Genomic DNA, 21,643 nt, shown 5'->3' with positions numbered 1-21,643 from the left:
AAATGAAAGAAAAGAGCGGTGAACTGGGAAAGAGAAAAAAAAACAAAAGAGACAAAGTGTTAAAGAGAGAACAAGACTCAGTCACACAGCTCCAGGGTCCTGGAGGTTGTGGGTTTGAGTCCCGCTCCAGGTGACTGTCTGTGAGGAGTGTAGTGTGTTCTCTCTGTGTCTGTGTGGGTTTCCTCCGGGTGACTGTCTGTGAGGAGCGTGGTGTGTTCTCTCTGTGTCTGTGTGGGTTTCCTCCGGGTGACTGTCTGTGAGGAGTGTGGTGTGTTCTCCCTGTGTCTGCGTGGGTTTCCTCCAGGTGACTGTCTGTGAGGAGTGTGGTGTGTTCTCTCTGTGTTTGTGTGGGTTTCCTCCGGGTGACTGTCTGTGAGGAGTGTGGTGTGTTCTCCCTGTGTCTGCGTGGGTTTCCTCCGGGTGACTGTCTGTGAGGAGTGTGGTGTGTTCTCTCTGTGTTTGTGTGGGTTTCCTCCGGGTGACTGTCTGTGAGGAGTGTGGTGTGTTCTCTCTGTGTTTGTGTGGGTTTCCTCCGGGTGACTGTCTGTGAGGAGTGTGGTGTGTTCTCTCTGTGTCCGCGTGGGTTTCCTCCGGGTGACTGTCTGTGAGGAGTGTGGTGTGTTCTCTCTGTGTCTGTGTGGGTTTCCTCCGGGTGACTGTCTGTGAGGAGTGTGGTGTGTTCTCCCTGTGTCTGCGTGGGTTTCCTCCGGGTGACTGTCTGTGAGGAGTGTGGTGTGTTCTCTCTGTGTCCACGTGGGTTTCCTCCGGGTGACTGTCTGTGTTCTCCCTGTGTCACCGGTTTCCTCCCAAGCGCCAAAAACACACATTGGTAGGTGGATTAGTGATAAGTGTGTGTTGCCCTCTGAAGGACTGGCGCCGTGTAGGCTCCAAACCCACCGTGGCCCTGAAGTAGATAAGGGTTACAGACAATGAATGAATGATTGAATGACATCTTCTAATCTTTCTATCCTGCTTTTTCCTGTTTTCCATCCTATCCTTCTATCTCTCTCTCAGTCCTTCGTACCTCGTCTTGTGTCCTCTCCTATATCTCTATTATTTTCTGTTTTCTTTCCTGGTGTTTATATATCTAAGCATTCATCACTCTTCCCAAAATGCATCAGTCCATATGCCAATATTTCTCATAAAAATAAAGCACCCTGAGCAGAAATGAGAGAAAGAGACGCAGCTCAAATGACCCAGTAACTCCGAACCTGCTCGATTTGTCTACAGGCAGCAGAGAGACGTGAAGCGTATGGACGTATATTTTAATATTAATATAATAATAAATTACTTTAAAGCCCTGCCGCTGCTGTAGAAGCGAGCTTATTTTTGCCCTCCGGTGCTCTGTGAGTGCCGTAATTATCTGTAAACTGTGTTTATCCAGGGCCTGGCCAGCGGCTGCGTTCACTTTCATTACCTCCTCATTATTATTATATACAGTTAGCCATAAAGCACAGTGATCAGGAGCCCGTCTGAAATATCCTCCTCGGTCGATGCAGAGAGAACATACTCGACTCTGTAGTGAGGCTGTGGGCAAGGGATGGACAGCAGCATCTGTGGCCTAAAGGCTAGAGAAGTGGGCTTGGGACCGGAAGGTCACCGGCTTGAACCTAAAGCGAGGCACCAAAACCCCAGATGCTGAGGCTGACTCTGCTCCAAGTGTGTGTGTGTGTGTGTGTGTGTGTGTGTGTGTTCAATGAAGTTTCTTCTTCTCTCCAACAGGCTTTGTCAGGCAGGTAACTATGCACGAGGTGTCCACAAGTTTGTAGACACCAGTTTTCCATGTGAGGTGTTGGTTTTTTAATGTTTTAGTGAATTGAGAGTAGTTTTGTTACCATTTTGTGAAAATATAAGTATGAAAACTATATACATTCATAAAAACTACATCTAAACCAAGTGGAACTTTGCTTTTTGAACGCTGTTGTTGCCTTTATTTTAATGTGTCAAAAGCTGATTAAAAAAAGCACCAAGAATTTGAAGCAAATTAACAATTACATCATTAAAAACAAACTCTTAATGCTTCTCCGATAAGGAAAACTGATATTAAGCAACAAAGGCAGCATTGAGCATCTTTTACACAGTGATAGGAGACGTATTAGCACAGAGAAATCTCCAATTCCATCGGTCAATCTTTTTGAAAGTGACAAAAAATGAACTAGAAGCTTGCTTCAAAGACTTGAACTACTGTGGGCGCAGATTTGTAAATGCGAACGCCGTACTGCAGGGTTAAAAAGGTCAAGATCATGTTAAAGTCTCTGGATGCACTGCAGATGACATGTTAAATAAGAGAGAGTTACATCCCTGATGAGGAAACTTTATACAAGCCACATGCCAGTTACGTAAGGAGCTGTGAAGGAAGGGAAGGTTCTGCCTTCGCTCTAAAACCCAGAGTCAAATTGTAATTTGATGTAACACTAAATTACCCCTTCGCGGCAGCTAATGGCAGGCACGCTGCACAGCGGCGCAGAAATGTTGAGATCTTTGTGGCGTCTGAAGTGGCGGCGCAGACTGTGTGGGTGAAATAATGACAGCTCCAGTTATGGCCTCCTGCCACGCTTGGAGAGATGCAGATTATTTTTTGACATGTCTGAGGATTTTTGTCCTCGATGTTCCAGTGTGAAAAAAATAATAATGTCGTAAGTGAAATATGGACGCGCCGTGGGCTGGAAGACAATGGTGACGCAGCTCAAAACACTCAGCAGCGGAACTCAGTGATGGGAAAAATAATCAGCCGTAAACACTCGCAGTCACCTGGAACATCAGCTCTTCAGCCTCCATTAGAGAGGAATGACATCTGTGTATGACTGCGTCTATTAATCCAGAGATGCAAAGCGAAGAGAACCGAACGAGCAGAGTCTCGACTATAAAACACGCCATGGGCTTGATTTACAATTCCTTTTAATCCCAAACACTATGCCAACTGCTCCCAAAGGTAATGGATAGTGCTCCATCACTCGAGAGGACACAGTTCCACTGCTCCTTTAGAAATAAGTGCCATCTTTAACGGTGTCTTGAAACGTGTAGCAGCTTCAAAACCGCAGTTTATTAGTGCAGCTTTAAAAGTTAATTATTCTGGTGTAAAGAAATGGCCGTATGATTCATTAAATTGCCTTGGGTTCGATCAAAGGAGCACTCACTGCTGTTTGCACTTCTGCTTCATTGTAGATGTGCATCCCCCAAAGCGGCCCATTCTATTAGCAGGACACTGCCAACTGAGACTGAGAGTACATCTGAACACCTGTGACAGCAATGGATGCAGATTGTAAGTGCCATAAATTGCAGTAATAAGGGTGTCTATAAACCTTTGGAAATGATGGTGTATATGTGCAGTACAGTGAAAAGGTTTATTAGATTTAAAAAGCTATTTATCTGAGCAGTAAGAGTATATTTGCTCATAACAAACATACAAACCTCCTCCTAATACTAGTGTAACGCCAATAATATCATCACAGTGAATGCAATAGTGTATGTGTGTGTTTGTGTATTTGTGTGTGTGTGTGTGTTTCCACACCTCTCCTGGTGACAGTCCAGTGTTATTTGAGGTTATCGTCCAGTCCCCAGTTTTAACGGTTAATAAATACTTCATTGTGTTAAATTGAGTGCTCTGCTGATTTTTAGAAACACATACGATCAGGAGAAACATCTAGAAACACACTTTGTTCTTCACTCGCTCACACCACAGCTACTAGTTTTTAGAAAACTAAAATCATTTTAATTTTACTGTATTTATGTTTTATATATTTTTTCCATTAATTGGTTAATTCATTCATTGATTCGTTCATTATCTGTAACCCTTATCCACTTCAGGGTCGCGGTGGGTCCGGAGCCTACCTGGAATCACTGGGTGCAAGGTGGGAATACACCCTGGAGGGGGCGCCAGTCCTTCACAGGGCAACACACACTCACACCTATGGACACTTTTGAGTCGCCAATCCACCTACCAACGTGTGCTTTTGGACTGTGGGAGGAAACCCATGCAGACACAGGGAGAACACACCACACTCCTCACAGACAGTCACCCGGAGGAAACCCACACAGACACAGAGAGAACACACCACACTCCTCACAGACAGTCACCCGGAGGAAACCCACGCAGACACAGGGAGAACACACCACACTCCTCACAGACAGTCACCCGGAGGAAACCCACGCAGACACAGAGAGAACACACCACACTCCTCACAGACAGTCACCTGGAGGAAACGCACGCAGACACAGGGAGAACACACCACACTCCTCACAGACAGTCACCCGGAGGAAACCCACGCAGACACAGAGAGAACACACCACACTCCTCACAGACAGTCACCCGGAGGAAACCCACGCAGACACAGAGAGAACACACCACACTCCTCACAGACAGTCACCTGGAGGAAACGCACGCAGACACAGAGAGAACACACCACACTCCTCACAGACAGTCACCCGGAGGAAACCCACGCAGACACAGGGAGAACACACCACACTCCTCACAGACAGTCACCCGGAGGAAACCCACACAGACACAGGGAGAACACACCACACTCCTCACAGACAGTCACCCGGAGGAAACCCACACAGACACAGGGAGAACACATCACACTCCTCACAGACAGTCACCCGGAGGAAACCCACGCAGACACAGAGAGAACACACCACACTCCTCACAGACAGTCACCTAGAGCACTACCTGCGGCACCACCGTGCCGCCCTTGTTTTATATTTATTGCCATTTTATATCATTTTATGAGCACCACACATACTGAGTAGCTTTTTTTATTTAAAATATTATAAAACTGTAATACACTATTTAATCTTTATTCTATTGTTTAGTTTTTTATTAAATTCTTTTAAAAACATCATTTGTTATATTATAACATTTCAATTATTAGGTGCCTAAGACTTTTGCACATTAATGTGTATGTAAATGTATTCATGTAAGAAATGAGTGCTTCAACATCTTCCACACACACACACACACCCCCCAAAGCCCAAAGTCAGCCCTGTCTAATAGGAAAATGGCTGAGGGACATTCCTATTGGACAGAGCTCAAGCCCTGTATTATCTGTTCTATACTGGAATAACCCCTGGTCTTTTGTTATCAGTCCCATTTTCTCCTTTAATCCCGATTTGAATTGACTTTGGAAACTTCTTTCTCATTTACTTACTTTCCCGTGACGTGCCCTTCCTTATGCAAGTGGATTATATTAATCTAATCTCCTCAGAAATATTTCCTGGAAACCGCATAACTTTTCCTTAATGGTCTTTCTTGGCTGGAAATTAAATAAATGGCCTCTGACTAAGGCGCAGTGCTGTAGACAGCCTTCAGACGGTGTTATCAACTGTAAAATCCATTACCGACGGAGGATTATTGCTTCTTTACTCCTGTTACTGGGGTGTAATGATACATTCTGCTTATGATTCGATTTGGTTTACAATCTGGGTTCCTGATCAGACTTTATCAATGTAATTAATATCACCACATTTCATTAAAATCACTCCTTTTTTGTGTGAAGAGAAATGCACATTTTATTCATTCATTATCTGTAACCCTTATCCAGTTCAGGGTCGCGGTGGGTCCGGAGCCTACCTGGAATCACTGGGCGCAAGGCAGGAACACACCCTGGAGGGGGCGCCAGTCCTTCAAAGGGCAACACACACTCACACATTCACTCACACACTCACACCTACGGACACTTTTGAGTCTCCAATCCACCTACCAACGAGTGTTTTTGGAGCGTGGGAGGAAACCGGAACACCCAGAGGAAACCCACGCAGACACAGGGAGAACACACCACACTCCTCACAGACAGTCACCCGGAGGAAACCCACACAGACACAGAGAGAACACACCACACTCCTCACAGACAGTCACCCGGAGAAAACCCACGCAGACACAGGGAGAACACACCACACTCCTCACAGACAGTCACCCGGAGGAAACCCACGCAGACACAGAGAGAACACACCACACTCCTCACAGTCACCCGGAGGAAACCCACGCAGACACAGAGAGAACACACCACACTCCTCACAGACAGTCACCCGGAGCGGGACTCGAACCCACAACCTCTGGGTCCCTGGAGCTGTGACAGAGACCGTGCCTCCCCACCCTTAAACAACATTTGCAATTATTTGATTGTACAGAGAAATAAGAGCACTGAGTAAAAACAGAGAAAATGACAACGGAGAAAAAAGAGAACAGAGAGAAAACAGCTAAAACCAGAGCTTCTGCTGCTTGCTCCTCACTGCTGTGCGCTCAGGTCATAAACAGAATGCACGTGTCGAGATCATAGTGTCATTCATCTCTGCATTACACCTTTTTTCTTTTTTTGCATCGTCACGCATCATTTATTGTAGAAAATAATGCAGAGTAGTTCATTCGAAGGATGAAGTGAGAAACCACAGCCTGGTTCTTTGAAGGGAGTTTGTTAAAATGCAGGAAGAGAGAAAATCCAGCACTGTCTAAATTTCACTCAAAGCGATATGGGGTCTGGTGTGTTTCTCAGAGCTATTTCCACCCCCCCACAGCGGTGAGTCAGAACAGCAAGAGCGTAAGAGAGAGCGAGAAAGCTCTGAATCTGCCAGCACCCCCATCATACCTCACATCCAATCTAATATTTAACACTGACCTATTTTAAAGGCTGCGGGGTACAGTATTTTGGACCTGCTCTGGGAGCTTAAACCAGAGGAAAGGAGGGGTGGAAGTGGACATGGAGACTCTGTCTTTCTCTGAAAGCTCTCAGACTCAAGTCTGCAACCTTGTCCTCGGCTCTAGCTGCTGTAGTAAAGAAGACCTTCATCCTTCTGCTCCTCACATGAGGTGCTGTGTGGCTATTTTTTTTGCGAATGAAAATAAAAATAGCATGTTGCCGTATGGGACCCTCTCCCCTCGGGACTGCTCTGAGTGACTGTCCCTGTATCTCTCTGTCTTCACTCGTTTCTTCATAGCCTGGAGGAAAAGCATATCTCCATAGCAACGTCAAAGAGGTGGACGGAAGTGCTGTCACCTTCAACTAAACATCACTGAACACTGAGCATCAAATGCACCGTCACAAACTCTGTGTCGACCTTAAAATAACAGCTGGCAAGGTTTACAGAACAGGCACAGAGGCTCTTCAGAGGCCACAGTACAGTCAAGTCATTTTGCCTCATTGCTTAGTCGCTGAGTGTTATTTTTACAAGGACAAAGTATTACAATAAACTGATATACAGGGCTCTTAATCTTAGACCACAGCCTTGTCCCTCTACATATACAAAGACTGTACACTTCAGCTACTTTAATGTTCAACCATTCAGGATTCTAATACATACGATCTGTATATTTTCAATAGGAAAGCATGAAGTGAAGATGCTCCTGAGCAGCTGCACAATGCCAAGCCTCTAGGTAGGGTGGTTTAAAGACTCCAGAGTTAATAATCTAATGGTTTCCCGCTGCATACTTTACTCAAACCTACTAGACTCTGTTCTCTTTGGTAACTTGTCACTGGGTTGGTTTTCCACTACCACAGCTCCACCCCACCACTCCCCCTCACAACGTATTGGGTGTCGTCTCAAAACCCTGTCTCTAATGAGAACGGTGCTTTGGAAACCACAACAACGGCGGTGGTAAATTTAAGTGTTGTTTACTCATCGTGTATTGGGGTGTTGTTCGGTTCAGACAGATCAGTAGAGTTTGTTCCTTCCTTGTGGCAGTGTCCATCTCTTGTCTCTCGACCAACGGCGTCATTTTACGAGCTGCCGTCGTGAGTCGGATAAAAACAAACGTGATCTCTGCTGCAGCTGGAGATTTTACAGATCGAGAGTTGGTGCTGGTCGTCTGCGTTGCGTAGAGTGACGACTCTCTCTGGACGATCAGCGCTCTGCAAGGTTTACACGCCACGGTTTAGTCCCTACTCGACTCGCTCTGAACCACGAGAGAACAGCCACTAAACAAGAACCCGCATCCAGAACCAGGACCTGATTCACCTGGATTTAGCTGAATAGAGTTGAATCGAGAAGGGAACATGCAGAGGGAAATCACCATATCACCATACCAGATCTGACAGACCTGATGTTAGAGGTTTAGCTTTAGATTCACTCCCAAATCATCATCAGTACCTTATCTCATTAAAATTTGTGGTTGAATGCCATCAAATCCTCAGAGCAAATTTCCTGTATATCAGCTAAAACATATAGGAGGAGTAGAAACTGTTAATGAAACAAAGCAGGGGACACTCTCCTTATGAACCCACTCAATTTCAGTAGAAGTGTTGGATGAGCAGGTGTCCATATTTTGGTCGTATATTTTAAGTTCAGTTGTTCAAAGTAACTAATGATTATAACTCTCCATCACTTTAATTGAAAGGCATTTATGTCCAGGCCCTTGGGTCTTAATGAAATGCGTGTGACCTGCTTTGGTCAAAATATCACAAGGATCAAACCCCACAGCAGTGTTCTCCCCCTGTGTAAACAGCCCTGTTCAGAACGCCCGCTTTTAGCACCTGTTCCTTTAAATGATAATGAGCCGCTCGCTGTTCACCCCGACCCCGAGCGCACAGCAGTGAGGAGCGAGGAGCAGAAGCTCTGCCTTTTAGTCGTTTTTCACTTGGTTCTGTTTATTCTCCATTCTTGTTTACTCTGTTTTCTCTGTTTAATCTTGTCGTTGCACTCTCACATAAATGCAGGTCCAGCGCTGTGATTGGACGCTGTGATTTAGACTCAGAAGAGGGGGCGGGGCAATTCTAATGACCTCTTCTTCACATGCCAAATCAAAACAGCTCATTATATCCCATAGAAAACTAACAAGCTGGTCCTGTTTCACAGTGTGTTGGCTGGAGGGCTCCAGATCCCCAATTTAATGTGCACATGCATTGAACAAGTGATTCTATTATAACATGCCTCCTCTAAAAAAAGAATACAGTTTTAATAAGTAAATATCTGCACCACGCAGAGCAGTACACAGCCCTGAAAGCTGAACATCAAGCTCTTCTATGCTCCAGTTCCTCTCGCCAAAGCCGTTGTCTCAGCAGCTGTTCCAGTGTAAACTGTTTGTACGTTCTGACAAAGCTGGACGAAGCCGCCTGTTGTCGAGCCGAGAGACTGCTGAGAAATCAGAGCGGAGCATCTCTGCATGGCTTTGTTTAAATGATGCGCTGTCACATCCTGTTACTGTGCTGTTCAGCACCTGTTCAGAGCCGCTCCGGTGCAGCGGACAGCCACAAACCTATTAAACATCTCAAGGCTGAAAACCTTGCTGGAATTTAATCATCCGCAGCGAAGGGATTTGACGCGGTAATTGAAAACGACTCCTCAGGGCCGCACTGGAACCAGACACACTCTGAGGGCCAGGTGTATGCAGGAGGGAGTGCAGGTGCAGCTGAATAATGTCTTGGTGCAGCCACAATATGGCTCTACGTTTTTAAATGCGCCATATTCTCCCCTTTTCCCCATCAGTAAACAGAGTTCTGGGTCTTAATATAATGTCTGTGACCCTGCTTGTGTCAAAACACCACAAGGCACAAACCCCACATCAGCGTTCTCCCCCTGTCTAAACAGCCCTGCTCAGAACAGACGGTTTCAGCGCCTGTTCCTTTAAATGATAATGAGCTTCTCATTGTTCACCCCGAGCCGAGCGCACAGCCGGTTTGCTGTTCTCATTTTCTCCGTTTTTACTCAGTGCTCTTATCTCTCCGCGCTCGTTGTGTCTGTTTTGCTGTGTTTCACCTCGTCTTTGCGCTCTCACATAAACGTGGGTCCAGCCTGTGATTGGACAGACTTCAGAAGCAGAGCAGAATCAGAACGACCCATTTTATCCCGTGTTTTCAGACTTGAGCAGCGCACAGGAAAGTGACTGGGTGGTCTTGTTTCACAGTGTGTGGGCTGGTGGGTTGCAGATCTTTACATTAATGTGCACAGGCAGAAGACAAGTGATTTTCTTTTCATAATATGCCTCCTTTAACGTTTCCTTTGCTAGAAGTACGCAAAGGAACAAAACAACAAACCATTATTTGAAAGAGGCAGAGAAATAAGACCAAAGCAAAATAATTTTGAAACAAAACAGAAAATAAACGTCCCGCGATGAAAAGATAACTATATTTATAAATGAATTAGAGCTTTTGAAACAATAATAAGGAAAGTGCATGCACACTGTGGCTCCTTTATGTACTTTATAAAAGCACTATTCAGATGATAGATATTCATTCAAATGATGTTCAAGGCCTATGCTTCCCCCTGGACACTGAGGCTAACAAATGTATGGACTGTTTTAAAAGGCAGAGGAAATAAAATACAATTAAAACTAACCACCGCATGGACGTCATACTAATGCATATGAATGAGAATCACATGATTAACATAAAGTGTACTGCATATTTAAATTAGCACCTATGTACACTGCATGTAAAGACTCACCACTTTAAAGTCCTCTGGCCGGCAGGGTGTTCCCTTGAACTGACACGAGAGCAGCATGTCTCTGATATCGTGCCCTGTACGGTTATAGAACTCGAGCATGTTAAAGGGCCGGGGCTTGAAGTTCTGGAAATCAGCTTTGGTCTTCAGAGCTTCCAGAACACTCTCCTCAATCAGGTGCACATCACGAATCTCATACCTGAAGACAGAGAGAGAGAGAGAGAGAGTCATTCATTCGTTCATTGTCTGTAACCCTTATCCAGTTCAGGGTCGCGGTGGGTCCGGAGCCTACCTGGAATCATTGGGCACAAGGTGGGAACACACCCTGGAGGGGGTGCCAGTGCTTCGCAGGGCAACACACACTCACACATTCACTTATACACTTACACCTATGGACACCACCTCTAGGATTCACATGTGTATATATAACTCTAAGATAACATGAGAATGAAAATTATGACAATGATCATGTTTTATTTTCCCAATATTTTTATTAGATTTTGTCACTTAAAAATGCAAACAGACAAAAAAAAAAAGACTTTTACAATGAACCCGTTTCCACAATATTAAAACCATACAAACCTAGCTTCCAGAACCAGAAAGGTTCATTCTCAGCAGGAACCAAATTACAACAGGTTCTCCAGCAGGAACAGTGACGACGTCTGTGGGAGTGTGGAGCTAAAGATGCTCCAGAAAGAGCTCAGAGATTAAAGGGTTCTGGCACAGCTTTCAGTTTGAAAGTAAAAAATTGCTAGGGAATAAAATGCTCTATGATCTGACCCTGCTGTAAACTGTGGATAAACCATGACTCGGTCCTGACCCACTCTGGTTTTTTGTGGCTGTCCTGGTTAAAACAGACAGCAGCTCTGTGATGGGACACAGTCTTGGATCCCATTAAAACTGGGGCAAATGTAGGTGGATGTGGTTTGATGGATAAGAAGTAAGACGGTGAGGTCTGCGGTTTTACATCTCATGAAGGGTGGGAGTGCTTATTCAGTACAGTGTCCCTGTTACTGCACTCAGGCATTGGGATCCATACAAATTATAAGTACAGCGCCCCCTGTACAGCTTTCCTTGGAGGTCTCCCATCCAATTACTGGCCCACAAACAAATCCACTTAGCTTCAGAGGATTTATACGTTCTGCTGTTCAAGTAATATGGCTGCAGGCACATCTAAATACAGTCATTCATATAGTTCCTTAGAATCATTTGTAAAACATACATTTCCCCTCAGAATATGAGGATAACACCAAAAACAACTCATCCTCTTTCGGCTTTAATTATGAGTATAAACCATAACAAATATTTATTCTATATTTCAGTTACGTGTCTATTTTTCCTCTCAAATGTCCTGCAGTTTGGGCAAAAACTCTTCTCAAAACAGTCCTCACAAATGTCTCAGGCAGCTCATTGGTAACCATTACATGCAGTGACTTTCTGTGAGGAAAATTTAAGAGGCTTCAGACATCTGGATCCTATAACCACCACTGTAAGAGACTCAGTCTCGGTGTGTCAAGAATGAAGCATCTTACATAAAGCTGCTCTAAATGACTTTGTTTACACCTTAATCATTTAATAATGTAGAAATTACTTGTCACTAGCAATATATAATATACACAATTAACCAGTACAGATCCCTAACATCCATTCATGTTTTCTTCGCCTTGCAGCAGACTTCTGCTGAATTCTGAATGAATTAAAGTGTATTAGTATTAGCAGCAGACACATGGATTATGTGAAAGATCAAAGAGGAGTCAGCACTTTCAGTGTAACTCTGATACAGCAAAAGGGATTTGGCTCATTAAACCCATAAATGAGCATAAAATAATATTTTCAAAAAGGATAGCAGTGAAGTTTAATTCCCTGACCAGAGGGAAAAAGAGAAAGAAGAATGAGTGGAGAAAAGAGTGTGTATGTGCCTCTGTGTGCAGATTAAAACTGCCCAGCTGAACAACTTCCCATCCTGTCTGACCTGATGCTGGAGAGAGATTGGAGTGTCCCTGCCTGTCTGACATCTGACCACCTCAAGAGACAACAGCTACACACTCCAGAGCAAGCCTCGAAATCTGGGGAGTGTCCTTATTCTCTCCCTTGGAGACTTCTGCAGCTGTGTGTGACCATGGAGACTGGGCTTTTATTTTAACAGCTCACTATCCATGGGTTGCAGCACTAATGTAAACAGATGAATTGACTCACACATTTCCTCTCCCTGCACTGGAGAGAGTCTCACAACAATTAGAAGCACAGAAGCCCATTGTCTCTTTGTGTCAGGGGTAAAGGATCCCACTGTGTTTCATAACAAGGAAGAAAGACCATTTTTCACTGTTAGCCATATTAGCATTTTTGCCAGTGGAACTGTTCACATGTCAGACTCCACTGCATTTCTCTGCTCTAATGACTGAGTTTTTCATGCACAGACCATACACAAGCTTCAGTAAAAGTGCTATTTCACTTTTTTTTCTGTAAGACACTACAGACACAGGCCACATATTCTTTTGGCTCATTCTTTACCCTGTTTACAGGTAAATAATCTGATCCCTGCTTTCCATCTGAGTGTAGCAGATTCTTGAAGGATAACGTTTTGTGAGAGATGTTTCAACGCCACAGAAAATTGGCATCAAATGTTTTCCTACACTCTCCATAGGGCAAAGTGTTATAAAATAACAGTTTCTGCACCCATGTAGTGTGTGGTATGTTGAAAATTATTTAAGTCAGTCATTGTACAGTATTATTAGGTCTGGAGTCTAACGTGTGAACAGTTTTCCATTAAATCCAATGGCAGAAATGCTAATATGGCTAACTGAGGGTAATGGTCTTTCTTCCTTGTTATGGGGCACAGTGGGAACCTTTATCAATGGGATCCCGATGCAAAGACACAATGGGCTTCTGTGCTTCTAAGTGTTGTGAGACTCTCTCTAGTGCAGATAGAGTAGCTGTGTCTTTGTGCAGCATTATTAATTTTATCTGTATCTTTTATTACAACAATGTCTCTATATACAACAATATCTCTCTCCACACACTGCTCTTTCTTTATAAACTACTTTCTGCTTTTAAACTGCTTTCTCTTGATATGCTGCTCTATTCTTATAGACTGCTCTGGGTTTATATACAGCTCTTTGTTTATTTGCTTGCTCCTGTGTCAGCCAGAAGATGATGTGTGTTCCTTTAGAGTTCCTCGCGCTTTCAGGGAGTGATTCCTGCCACAGTCCCGTGGTGCTCGCTTTGGGCTAGGACCCTTAATTCTGTAAAGCTGCTTTGTGACAACACCAGCTGTAAAGCAGTCTGTAAATAAAACTGAAATGAACTGAATAAAAAGTTAACCAAATAGGAGATATTAAATTTGGTCACAGCAACAATCCTCTGTCACATGACACTGCGACACTGCAGCATCAAAATTCGCATTACAATTTTTCCTGCCAAACTGCAGCTGCCATTGATAGCAGTGCCAGAAATAGCATTTAAATCTGAGGTTCGGTGGGTGTTGCATCTCAGCAGTTGAGACCTTTAACACCACTCTCCGCGTCCTGGGGGAGACTGATCACCTGTGGCTAGTGAACAGTGTTTCTGATGTCCATTCTCGTCAAAACAACAGTAAACTCTACAAGTTTCCAGCCTTTCTAATCGGAAAAAGATGGAGTGAAAAAGACTGGAGTGCTAGACGGGAAAGGAAATGAATCCGCAGCTGAATATGGAACATACATCCTGCTGTTTCCCCATGCTGAGTAAAATCAATGTGGTGGTGTTGGCGGTGGTGGGGGGCAAACTCCAGTCGTGGAAGCCTATACAACACTGCAGATCCAAAACTAACAACCCAACACCTGTACCTTGTAGTTCATTTGCACCATGTGTTCCCGCTGTTTCCTCACACTGCAGAATCTTCAGGGTTTATATAAGTGTAGCCAAACACAACTTAACCTTGTATGACCAAATTCAGCATTGTGTGATCTAATCCAGCTCTAAGAGTTCGTTCAAAGACCACCATTCAGTCACCACTGAAACCCATCTGTAATCACCACGCCCAATGCCAAGCGTGGGCTAGAGGGGTATAATACCCCCCTCGACACTGGGATGTGAGTCAGTGGAACTGTGTCCTTTGGAGTGATATTAGATCAATTTAAGGTACAGCAGTGGTGTTAAAGTCAGGTGTTGTTCCCTAAAGGTACTTTACATCTTCTTCTCCAGACGGAGAGGGGGATCTCTGTTATCTTCTGTTACAGAACTGTGTAAACTAAAGTCCTGGAGATGAATCGGAGGCCGTATGAAATCAACACAACTTAAAAGTCTACAATTATGAGAGATTATGTTTCTAATATGTTCCCTAATTAAAGGTACAGATTACGTGCCCTTGAGGGTCCCACCACAGTGTTTACTGCAGCAAATAACTGGGGACAAATACCCTTCATTTCAACAGAAGCACTGGACGATCAGGTGTCTGCGGTACTCTGGAAGTGAGAGGTAATTTACCATTCCTACCTTTCTCACTGTTGGGCTTATTTCAGCACTGGGGCTTTTGATGCGTGTTGGTGAGTTGGAACAAATGACCTCCACAGGGCTCTAAATCAGGTCCGGATATGAGCAGCGTGCCTGATTTCATGCAATCACTGTTGAATCTGACTGCATGCTGTTGGTGAATCACACCTTTCTCTCTGTGAGTCACACACCTACTGCTGCTCACCGCATCCCCCACATCCGCACACACACACACACACACACACACTTTCAAAAATATCCATAAAATGAAACGTGCAGTTTCTCGTAACTCTGTTAAGTACCTTCTAAGACACTTGGCTGAGTAAAAGTAAACTAGTGTGTGTATAACTACATTTATATGCACAGGTGGATTTGGAGTTCTTCTGAAAAACTGAAGCAATCCAAGACCTTCCTGAAAGTCTAGTCCTTCAATATTCCATTTACACGCCCGGCAGCACAGTCAGCTTTCTAAGGGTGAACGCCCATTTAGAAGACTCTTCAGTTAATCAGTAATCAGTTACCCATTGTTTAGACCAGACATCATCAAATGGCAGACATCGGTCTGGAAAGAATTATGGTTCTAACTGGATCTGTCACCAATTTGTAATAAATAAATTAAAATAAATCATAATGTCAGAAAAGACAGCATCTTTAGGAGGAGCAGTTGAAGCAGTAGGAAAGTTGGAAAGGAAACGGGAAGATTTAAAGATGGAGGTTGTGGTTTTTCCTGTGTTCGGTTCTTACTTTTCCCAAAAATATGGCGTTAATCAACAGCCGCAATGTGAAGTGCCACTATGAGACCAAGCATGGATCCTGAGGTTTGGACATTTACTGGGAGGACATTTCAGCAACTGGACCTCACCCAATTTAAATTGAATACCCCTGGTTTAGACAAATCTGCCTTTCCACCTTATCCTCCTTCTTTCTGTTTTAAACAAATTGTTTAACATGAAAATTATTTGCCTCTAAAATGTGTGTTTGTTAGCCCCAAAAATGCTGTAACACTTAAAAAAAAAACTCATTATCATTACCAGTTCAATTCCACCAACATCCAATATCCATTTACATACTGCTGCCAGGTTGGGAGGGTGAAGGCTCCTTCATGAGAAGCTAGACTCTGCTTCTTTTTCATTCTGCTGCTAACACAGTGCCACTAAATGGCTCTACACACGCTGAGGAGAACATTAACTGCCCAGTTCTGTTTATATTTGCTGACAGCTTTTAGGTTGGCAAACATCACGTTGACTAATGGGGTGATAGGGAGAACCAATCTGCACGCCCTGAGAGAACGAGGCCAATTAAGTAATACTTCGACAGTTGTAAAGCTTTTAATCGAAGCCTGTTTTGCAGTTATGAGGCTAGTGTTGTTATCCACTGCTATGCCGTACCAACAGCTGTCTTCTCCCTTCGAGTGGAAATACTTTACACAAGACTAAACGTAAACTATGGCTGTGCATGCAGGCAGTTAAAGCAACACTAGGTAGAATATTTAATTTAAAATTACAGCTTCAAAATCATTGTGATGCTCCACTGAGCTGTACTAGCGAGAAGAGAGTCTCTACTCCAAGCTCAGCAGTGCAGAAATTGCACTATGTAACTTTTGGAGGAGGGTAGGTAGCCATCCCCGATTCCTCCCCCTCACCGCTGATTTCAGGACAGTGCTGTAAAAGTGAATTACACTCTGCAACTGTAGGGGGAGCATATGAGCAAAATTACCCAATCTTACTTAGTGTTCCTTTAAGGAAAAAACTTTCAGAACAACAACAAAGTTCATTGGTATTTTGTGGCACACACTCATACACACACCTTGAGTTGAGAAGTGCGAGCAGCTCGCCAGCGTGGTAGAGGTCATTTCTGGTGACTCTGCCGAAGCGGAAGGCATTCAGGTTGCAGATGGTCACAGCAGGGAAGACCATGGAAGGCGCCACGACCTCGTCCAGTTTAGTGACGTGAGGATACTCCAAGTAGAAGAGCACACGGTCCACACACACACACATCAGGAAGGCCACAGAGCTGAGGAAGAAGAGCAGCCACAGGCAGCACCTGGCCGTGATCCTGTCGTAGGAGAAGATATGCGCAATGCCGTGAAGCGTGGACGTGTTGGCGAACACCTGCAGAGGCGGCGGCTCGTCCACACTTTCCCGCTCCACCTTCAGATCCATCGCAGTGGCCGGTTTCATCCAAATACTGAACACCGCTCTCAACAAGCTCAATAACAAAGAGAGGTCAGCTTCTCCCTTTAAATCCACCAGGGTTCACCTCGGATACCTTTGGAATAACAAAACAGCATTAGCTAATGCCCAGAGGAGATACACTGACAGCTCTGGACTAAACTTGGAAATCACAGTGTGGCTAGTACACAGTAAATTCACAAGTGTTAAATCAACACTATTAGTGTTAAATTAACACTGTTAGTGTAATAGTTTAACACTCTCAGTGTTAAGTTAGGGCGGCACGGTGGTGCAGCAGGTTAGTGTCGCAGTCACACAGCTCCAGGGGCCTGGAGGTTGTGGGTTCGATTCCCGCTCCGGGTGAATGTCTGTGAGGAGTGTGGTGTGTTCTCTGTGTCTGTGTGGGTTTCCTCCGGGTGACTGTCTGTGAGGAGTGTGGTGTGTTCTCTCTGTGTCTGCGTGGGTTTCCTCCGGGTGACTGTCTGTGAGGAGTGTGGTGTGTTCTCCCTGTGTCCGCGTGGGTTTCCTTCGGGTGACTGTCTATGAGGAGTTGGTGTGTTCTCCCTGTGTCCGCGTGGGTTTCCTTCGGGTGCTCCGGTTTCCTCCCACAGTCCAAAACCACATGTTGGTAGGTGGATTGGCGACTCAAAAGTGTCCGTGTGTGTGAGTGAGCGAATGTGTGTGTGTGTGTCTGTGTTGCCCTGTGAAGGACTGGCACCCCCCTCTAGGGTGTATTCCCTTCTTGCGCCCAATGATTCCAGGTAGGCTCTGGACCCACCGCGACCCTGAACTGGATAAGGGTTACAGACTGTTAAGTTAAGATTTAACACGGAGAATTTACTGTGTAAAGGAAAGATTCACCAATTTTTCCAAAAGTAACAGAATACAATGAGTGGAATGAAACATAGCAGAAAGTATTGATAAAACAGAACATAAACATCTACATGCAACTTATTCATGAAATGAATCAATAAACTGAATGAAGTTGAACATAATGGTGTAAAAGAATAGAGCAGAATAAAAATGAAAACGTCCGGATGTCTCGGATCTCGACTGGCCTGGGAACGCCTCGGTCTGGGTTTCTTTGCTCCGACTGCTTTCCCCGCGACCCGGACCCGGATAAGCGGTGGATAATGGATGGATGGATGGAAAAATAAAAAACATGTCAACAGAACACAAAATTAAATTAGTGTACAAATGACTTGAAGAAACATTAGGTAAGATCTGGTCGTTTTGTTCCCGGGCTCCCCCTACAGTTGCAGAGTGTAACTCAGTTTTACAGCTCTGTCCTGAAAACAAACGGAAAGGGGGTTGTTTCCTACCCTCCTCCAAAAGCTAAAAAGTACAGTTTCTGCAGTGCTGTGCCTGCAGTAGCAACGACAGAGGCTCTTTTCACTCTTACTGGTCAGTGGAGTAACACAGTGATATTGAAGCTATAATTTTAAGGTAAAATATTACCTAATGTTCCTTTAAGCTGGTTTCACACAGAGCTTATAAAATGTCACTGCACATTCACAATATTGTTTTAAATCTTTAGAGATATGCAGATGCAGATTGTTAAATTGTTCCCACACCTTACTAAGCCGTTCACGCACCTGAATCTAGTCTGCTTTATTTAAAGAACACAACTCTAAAAGAAGGTCTACAGGTAGAACACAGTGGTTAAGCAGAGACCAGGGTCCAGGACTTCCTAGCATCTTGACCCTGGTGAATATGCGCAAAATAAATCTAAGCTAGAACACCTTTAATTTTTCAACATTCAGCAGTACGCTCGGCATCACGTGTATCGTACGGCGAACTGGCGCGTGGGGGCAGCTCTTCATCCCTCAGTTGTAAACGTACGCGCGCGTTCCCGTGTGTGTGTTTATAAATACATAAAGTGTTTAAACTGACAGAAATTCACTACTAATACGCATAATGGCGCCAATATTTCTTCCTCCTCTCGTGATTTTTGAATCCAGGGTTTCAGCTCGCGCGCCGCGGAACGACCGACCGTTAAACGGTCGCTGAGGCTTCGGTTAAGGCGAGCAGCTCGAGTATGGTCGGTTTTGGCGATATTTTCTCTCAGAAAATGACAAACAAAGCAGTTCAACTACTGTTTTCTGTCAGAAAAAGACTGGAAAAGCGGTTTGTGTGCCGTCCCTCGTAGGCGTGACACGAAAGAGGTGGGAACGGCGAGTACGTTATTTACAACTGCTGCCACGCACGAATTCACATGGTCACGAATCTAAAATGTGTTTTTTTTTTCCCCAAAGGGCTCCTATCTCCACTGAGCGCCTGTTCACTTCGGGTTTTACTTAAAAAAAAACGAAAGGTAGGTTGAAGCTAAAGGATTTCTTCTGTCAAGAGGTACGAGAAACCCTACCAGCTGTGCAAACAGGCAGGTTTTCCTCAGAACTGATGTCCAATCGACCCGGTTCGTCCATTTAGAGGAGGACAGAAAGCTGGTGAAAAGGAGGAGTAGAAAAGAGGCGAGGTGTCATCATTCTTTTTGTCCATATCTGATGGTCTCCTCAAGCTTTGATGGAGTCCGAGCCTCTGAGAGCTTGAGGATGGAGACTCTCTCTCTTCTTCCGCCCCCACCACACACACACACACTCCTCTCTCTCTTTCTCTCTCTCTCTCTCACACACACACACACACACACACACACACACAGAGAGAGAGAGGTGTGTACACCTACTTTCGTTAGGTTTCTATTAGCTAAATATATTAGCCTCTGTACTGATGCTAATGTTATTTCAGGTCACTACTATGAACTAGCAAGTGTTTCTTAAAGGATTCTTTAATAAAAGAAAAAGGCTGCATTGTGCAAACGAGAGATTGATTGTTTTTCTAGTCAAAACATCTCTTTTTTTCTGGATATAACTGGGAGGAAATTACATATGGGGATCTGTATTTGCAGAAGGTGGGACAAAGTCAAAAGAAAATGGAGTTCAGAATTCTCCTCAGAGTTCCACTCTCCCTTCATATCTGAACACATCCAGAGCCAGGCATGTCCACTGCGAGAGGAACAGCTCAACACTTCGTGTCTGAAAGGAGCTGTAGAGCTGTCCCAGTCCCTTGTGATGTTTCAGCCAACCTACGCCAAAAGAGCACAACCGGCTTCACACAAACGCAGGACCAGCCAGTGTTGGCTGTTGTGGCAGATCTGGGCAGCTTGTGTTCTCCTTTAGTGCATTGAGCTGTCCAGTTAAAGGCGGTTGGGTAATTATCAGTGTCTCAGAGCATTGTGAGTGGCTCAGGGAGCCCTAGCTAACTGGGTGGAATTGCTGACAATGATTGGTTAAACCATCTTTAAAGAAATATTTTTGTAAATGGAATGTATTCCTTCACCAAAAATCCCAAACACTGTTTCCAATCCAAGAATCATTTAGGAATCTTTATTCTTGTTAGTATTTTAGTGTTAACAACCGAATCATTCATATTTATTCAAATTCTTTTAAATAATTATATTCTCATTCTGATTGTCATTCGTAAGCTTCTGATTTTTAAAGGAAGAAATTATGAAGAAGAACCAGACGTCCCCAAAACGTCTAAATACAACTCCCCCATGCCCCCCCACCCCACCCGTGCCATTACTGCTGGAGTGAATGGGAGATGGGGGCATATGGCAGGCGCAGGTGCATCTGCTGTAGCTTCTCCACAGGCTCCAGTCGCAGACATCATTCAGGCAGATAAACCAAGGGACCTTGAATTGCACTTTGCTACTTTTTCCTTTTTTTCTCCCTTTCAGTTTAAGCTAGCGGCTCAGTGTTCAGTGCACCAAATACCCTATAGATGTCCAAAAGTATAAAGATACTCTTTGTGATCGTTGATTTTAGCAGCATCCATGGCTCACACTGGTTCATGTGCAATAAACCAAGTCATAATATCCCTGGAAATGTACTGATGAATTGTAGGACACTCTGGGGCAGTTGCCCAGTCAAGGTCACACAGCCCAATGCCAAGTGCTGGCTAGAGAAGTATAAAGCCGTATGATGCTCCATCTGGTACCTTTGGGAGATTAGAGTGTCTTTACTGATGTTCATATGGCTGAAATGGGTCAAAAGCATTACCAACAGAATGGGACACTCTCCTGCAGCCACACGAGTCCTGGGTGACCAAGCCCAATGTCAGGTGTCAGCTAGAGGAGTATAACGTTGGTCCAGTGTGCCGAGTTGGAGTGAGGTCTTTGATCCAGAACTAACCAACATCAACACCTGACAATATGTGATTTTTATGGCTGATTGCCATTAAATCCTTAAAATAGCATCTTTATATAATCCCTACCCAGAAGGAAAGAGGCTGGTCCTACAGCAAAGAGGGACCAAAGACCTTGTTAATACCTGATTTCTGTTGAGTATGTGTCTACAAAATTAAATTAGGTGAACTATAATTAGAATACATTATTATTACACCAAAGGAGTGAAGATCAAAGCAGTGAAGTGCAGTCTGCCCAAATATGCTGGGTCCCTTTTTAAATTAGTCTCTACAGAAGAATATAAAAAAGAACCATCTTGCAATATTCATGCTTTCATGTCGTCTTTTATGGCTCACTTTAAATTATCGTATTGTGTCTCTTACTGTAACTTGAAGCATTGTTATACGTGAAGTCTCCCAGTTACCAAACACCACCCACATCCATGTCTTTA

General features: G+C 44.2%; 1 protein-coding gene across 2 annotated transcripts in view; it reads right to left on the bottom strand.

Moving 5' to 3' along the window:
• The window catches only part of asic1a (acid-sensing (proton-gated) ion channel 1a), a 34,963-nt gene extending 15,178 nt beyond the window's left edge, over positions 1-19,785 (bottom strand). The window contains exons 1-3 of one of the 2 annotated variants that reach the window (XM_066644514.1): positions 19,375-19,785; positions 16,645-17,106; positions 10,372-10,567 (exon numbers count right to left, since the gene is read on the bottom strand). In XM_066644514.1, the coding sequence (XP_066500611.1) occupies positions 10,372-10,567; positions 16,645-17,018 (570 nt within the window). In that variant the 5' untranslated portion in view covers positions 17,019-17,106; positions 19,375-19,785. Of the gene's footprint in view, positions 1-10,371; positions 10,568-16,644; positions 17,107-18,751; positions 18,805-19,374 lie in introns of those variants that run through there. The other variant, XM_066644515.1, reaches the window with a different exon arrangement.
• Between the last annotated feature and the right edge of the window lie 1,858 nt (positions 19,786-21,643).

This window comes from Hoplias malabaricus, chromosome 14, assembly GCF_029633855.1.
Source record: "Hoplias malabaricus isolate fHopMal1 chromosome 14, fHopMal1.hap1, whole genome shotgun sequence".
Taxonomy (NCBI): Eukaryota; Metazoa; Chordata; class Actinopteri; order Characiformes; family Erythrinidae; genus Hoplias; species Hoplias malabaricus.
Note: the sequence above shows the minus strand (reverse complement) of the source record. Positions and strands in the feature narration are given on the sequence as shown.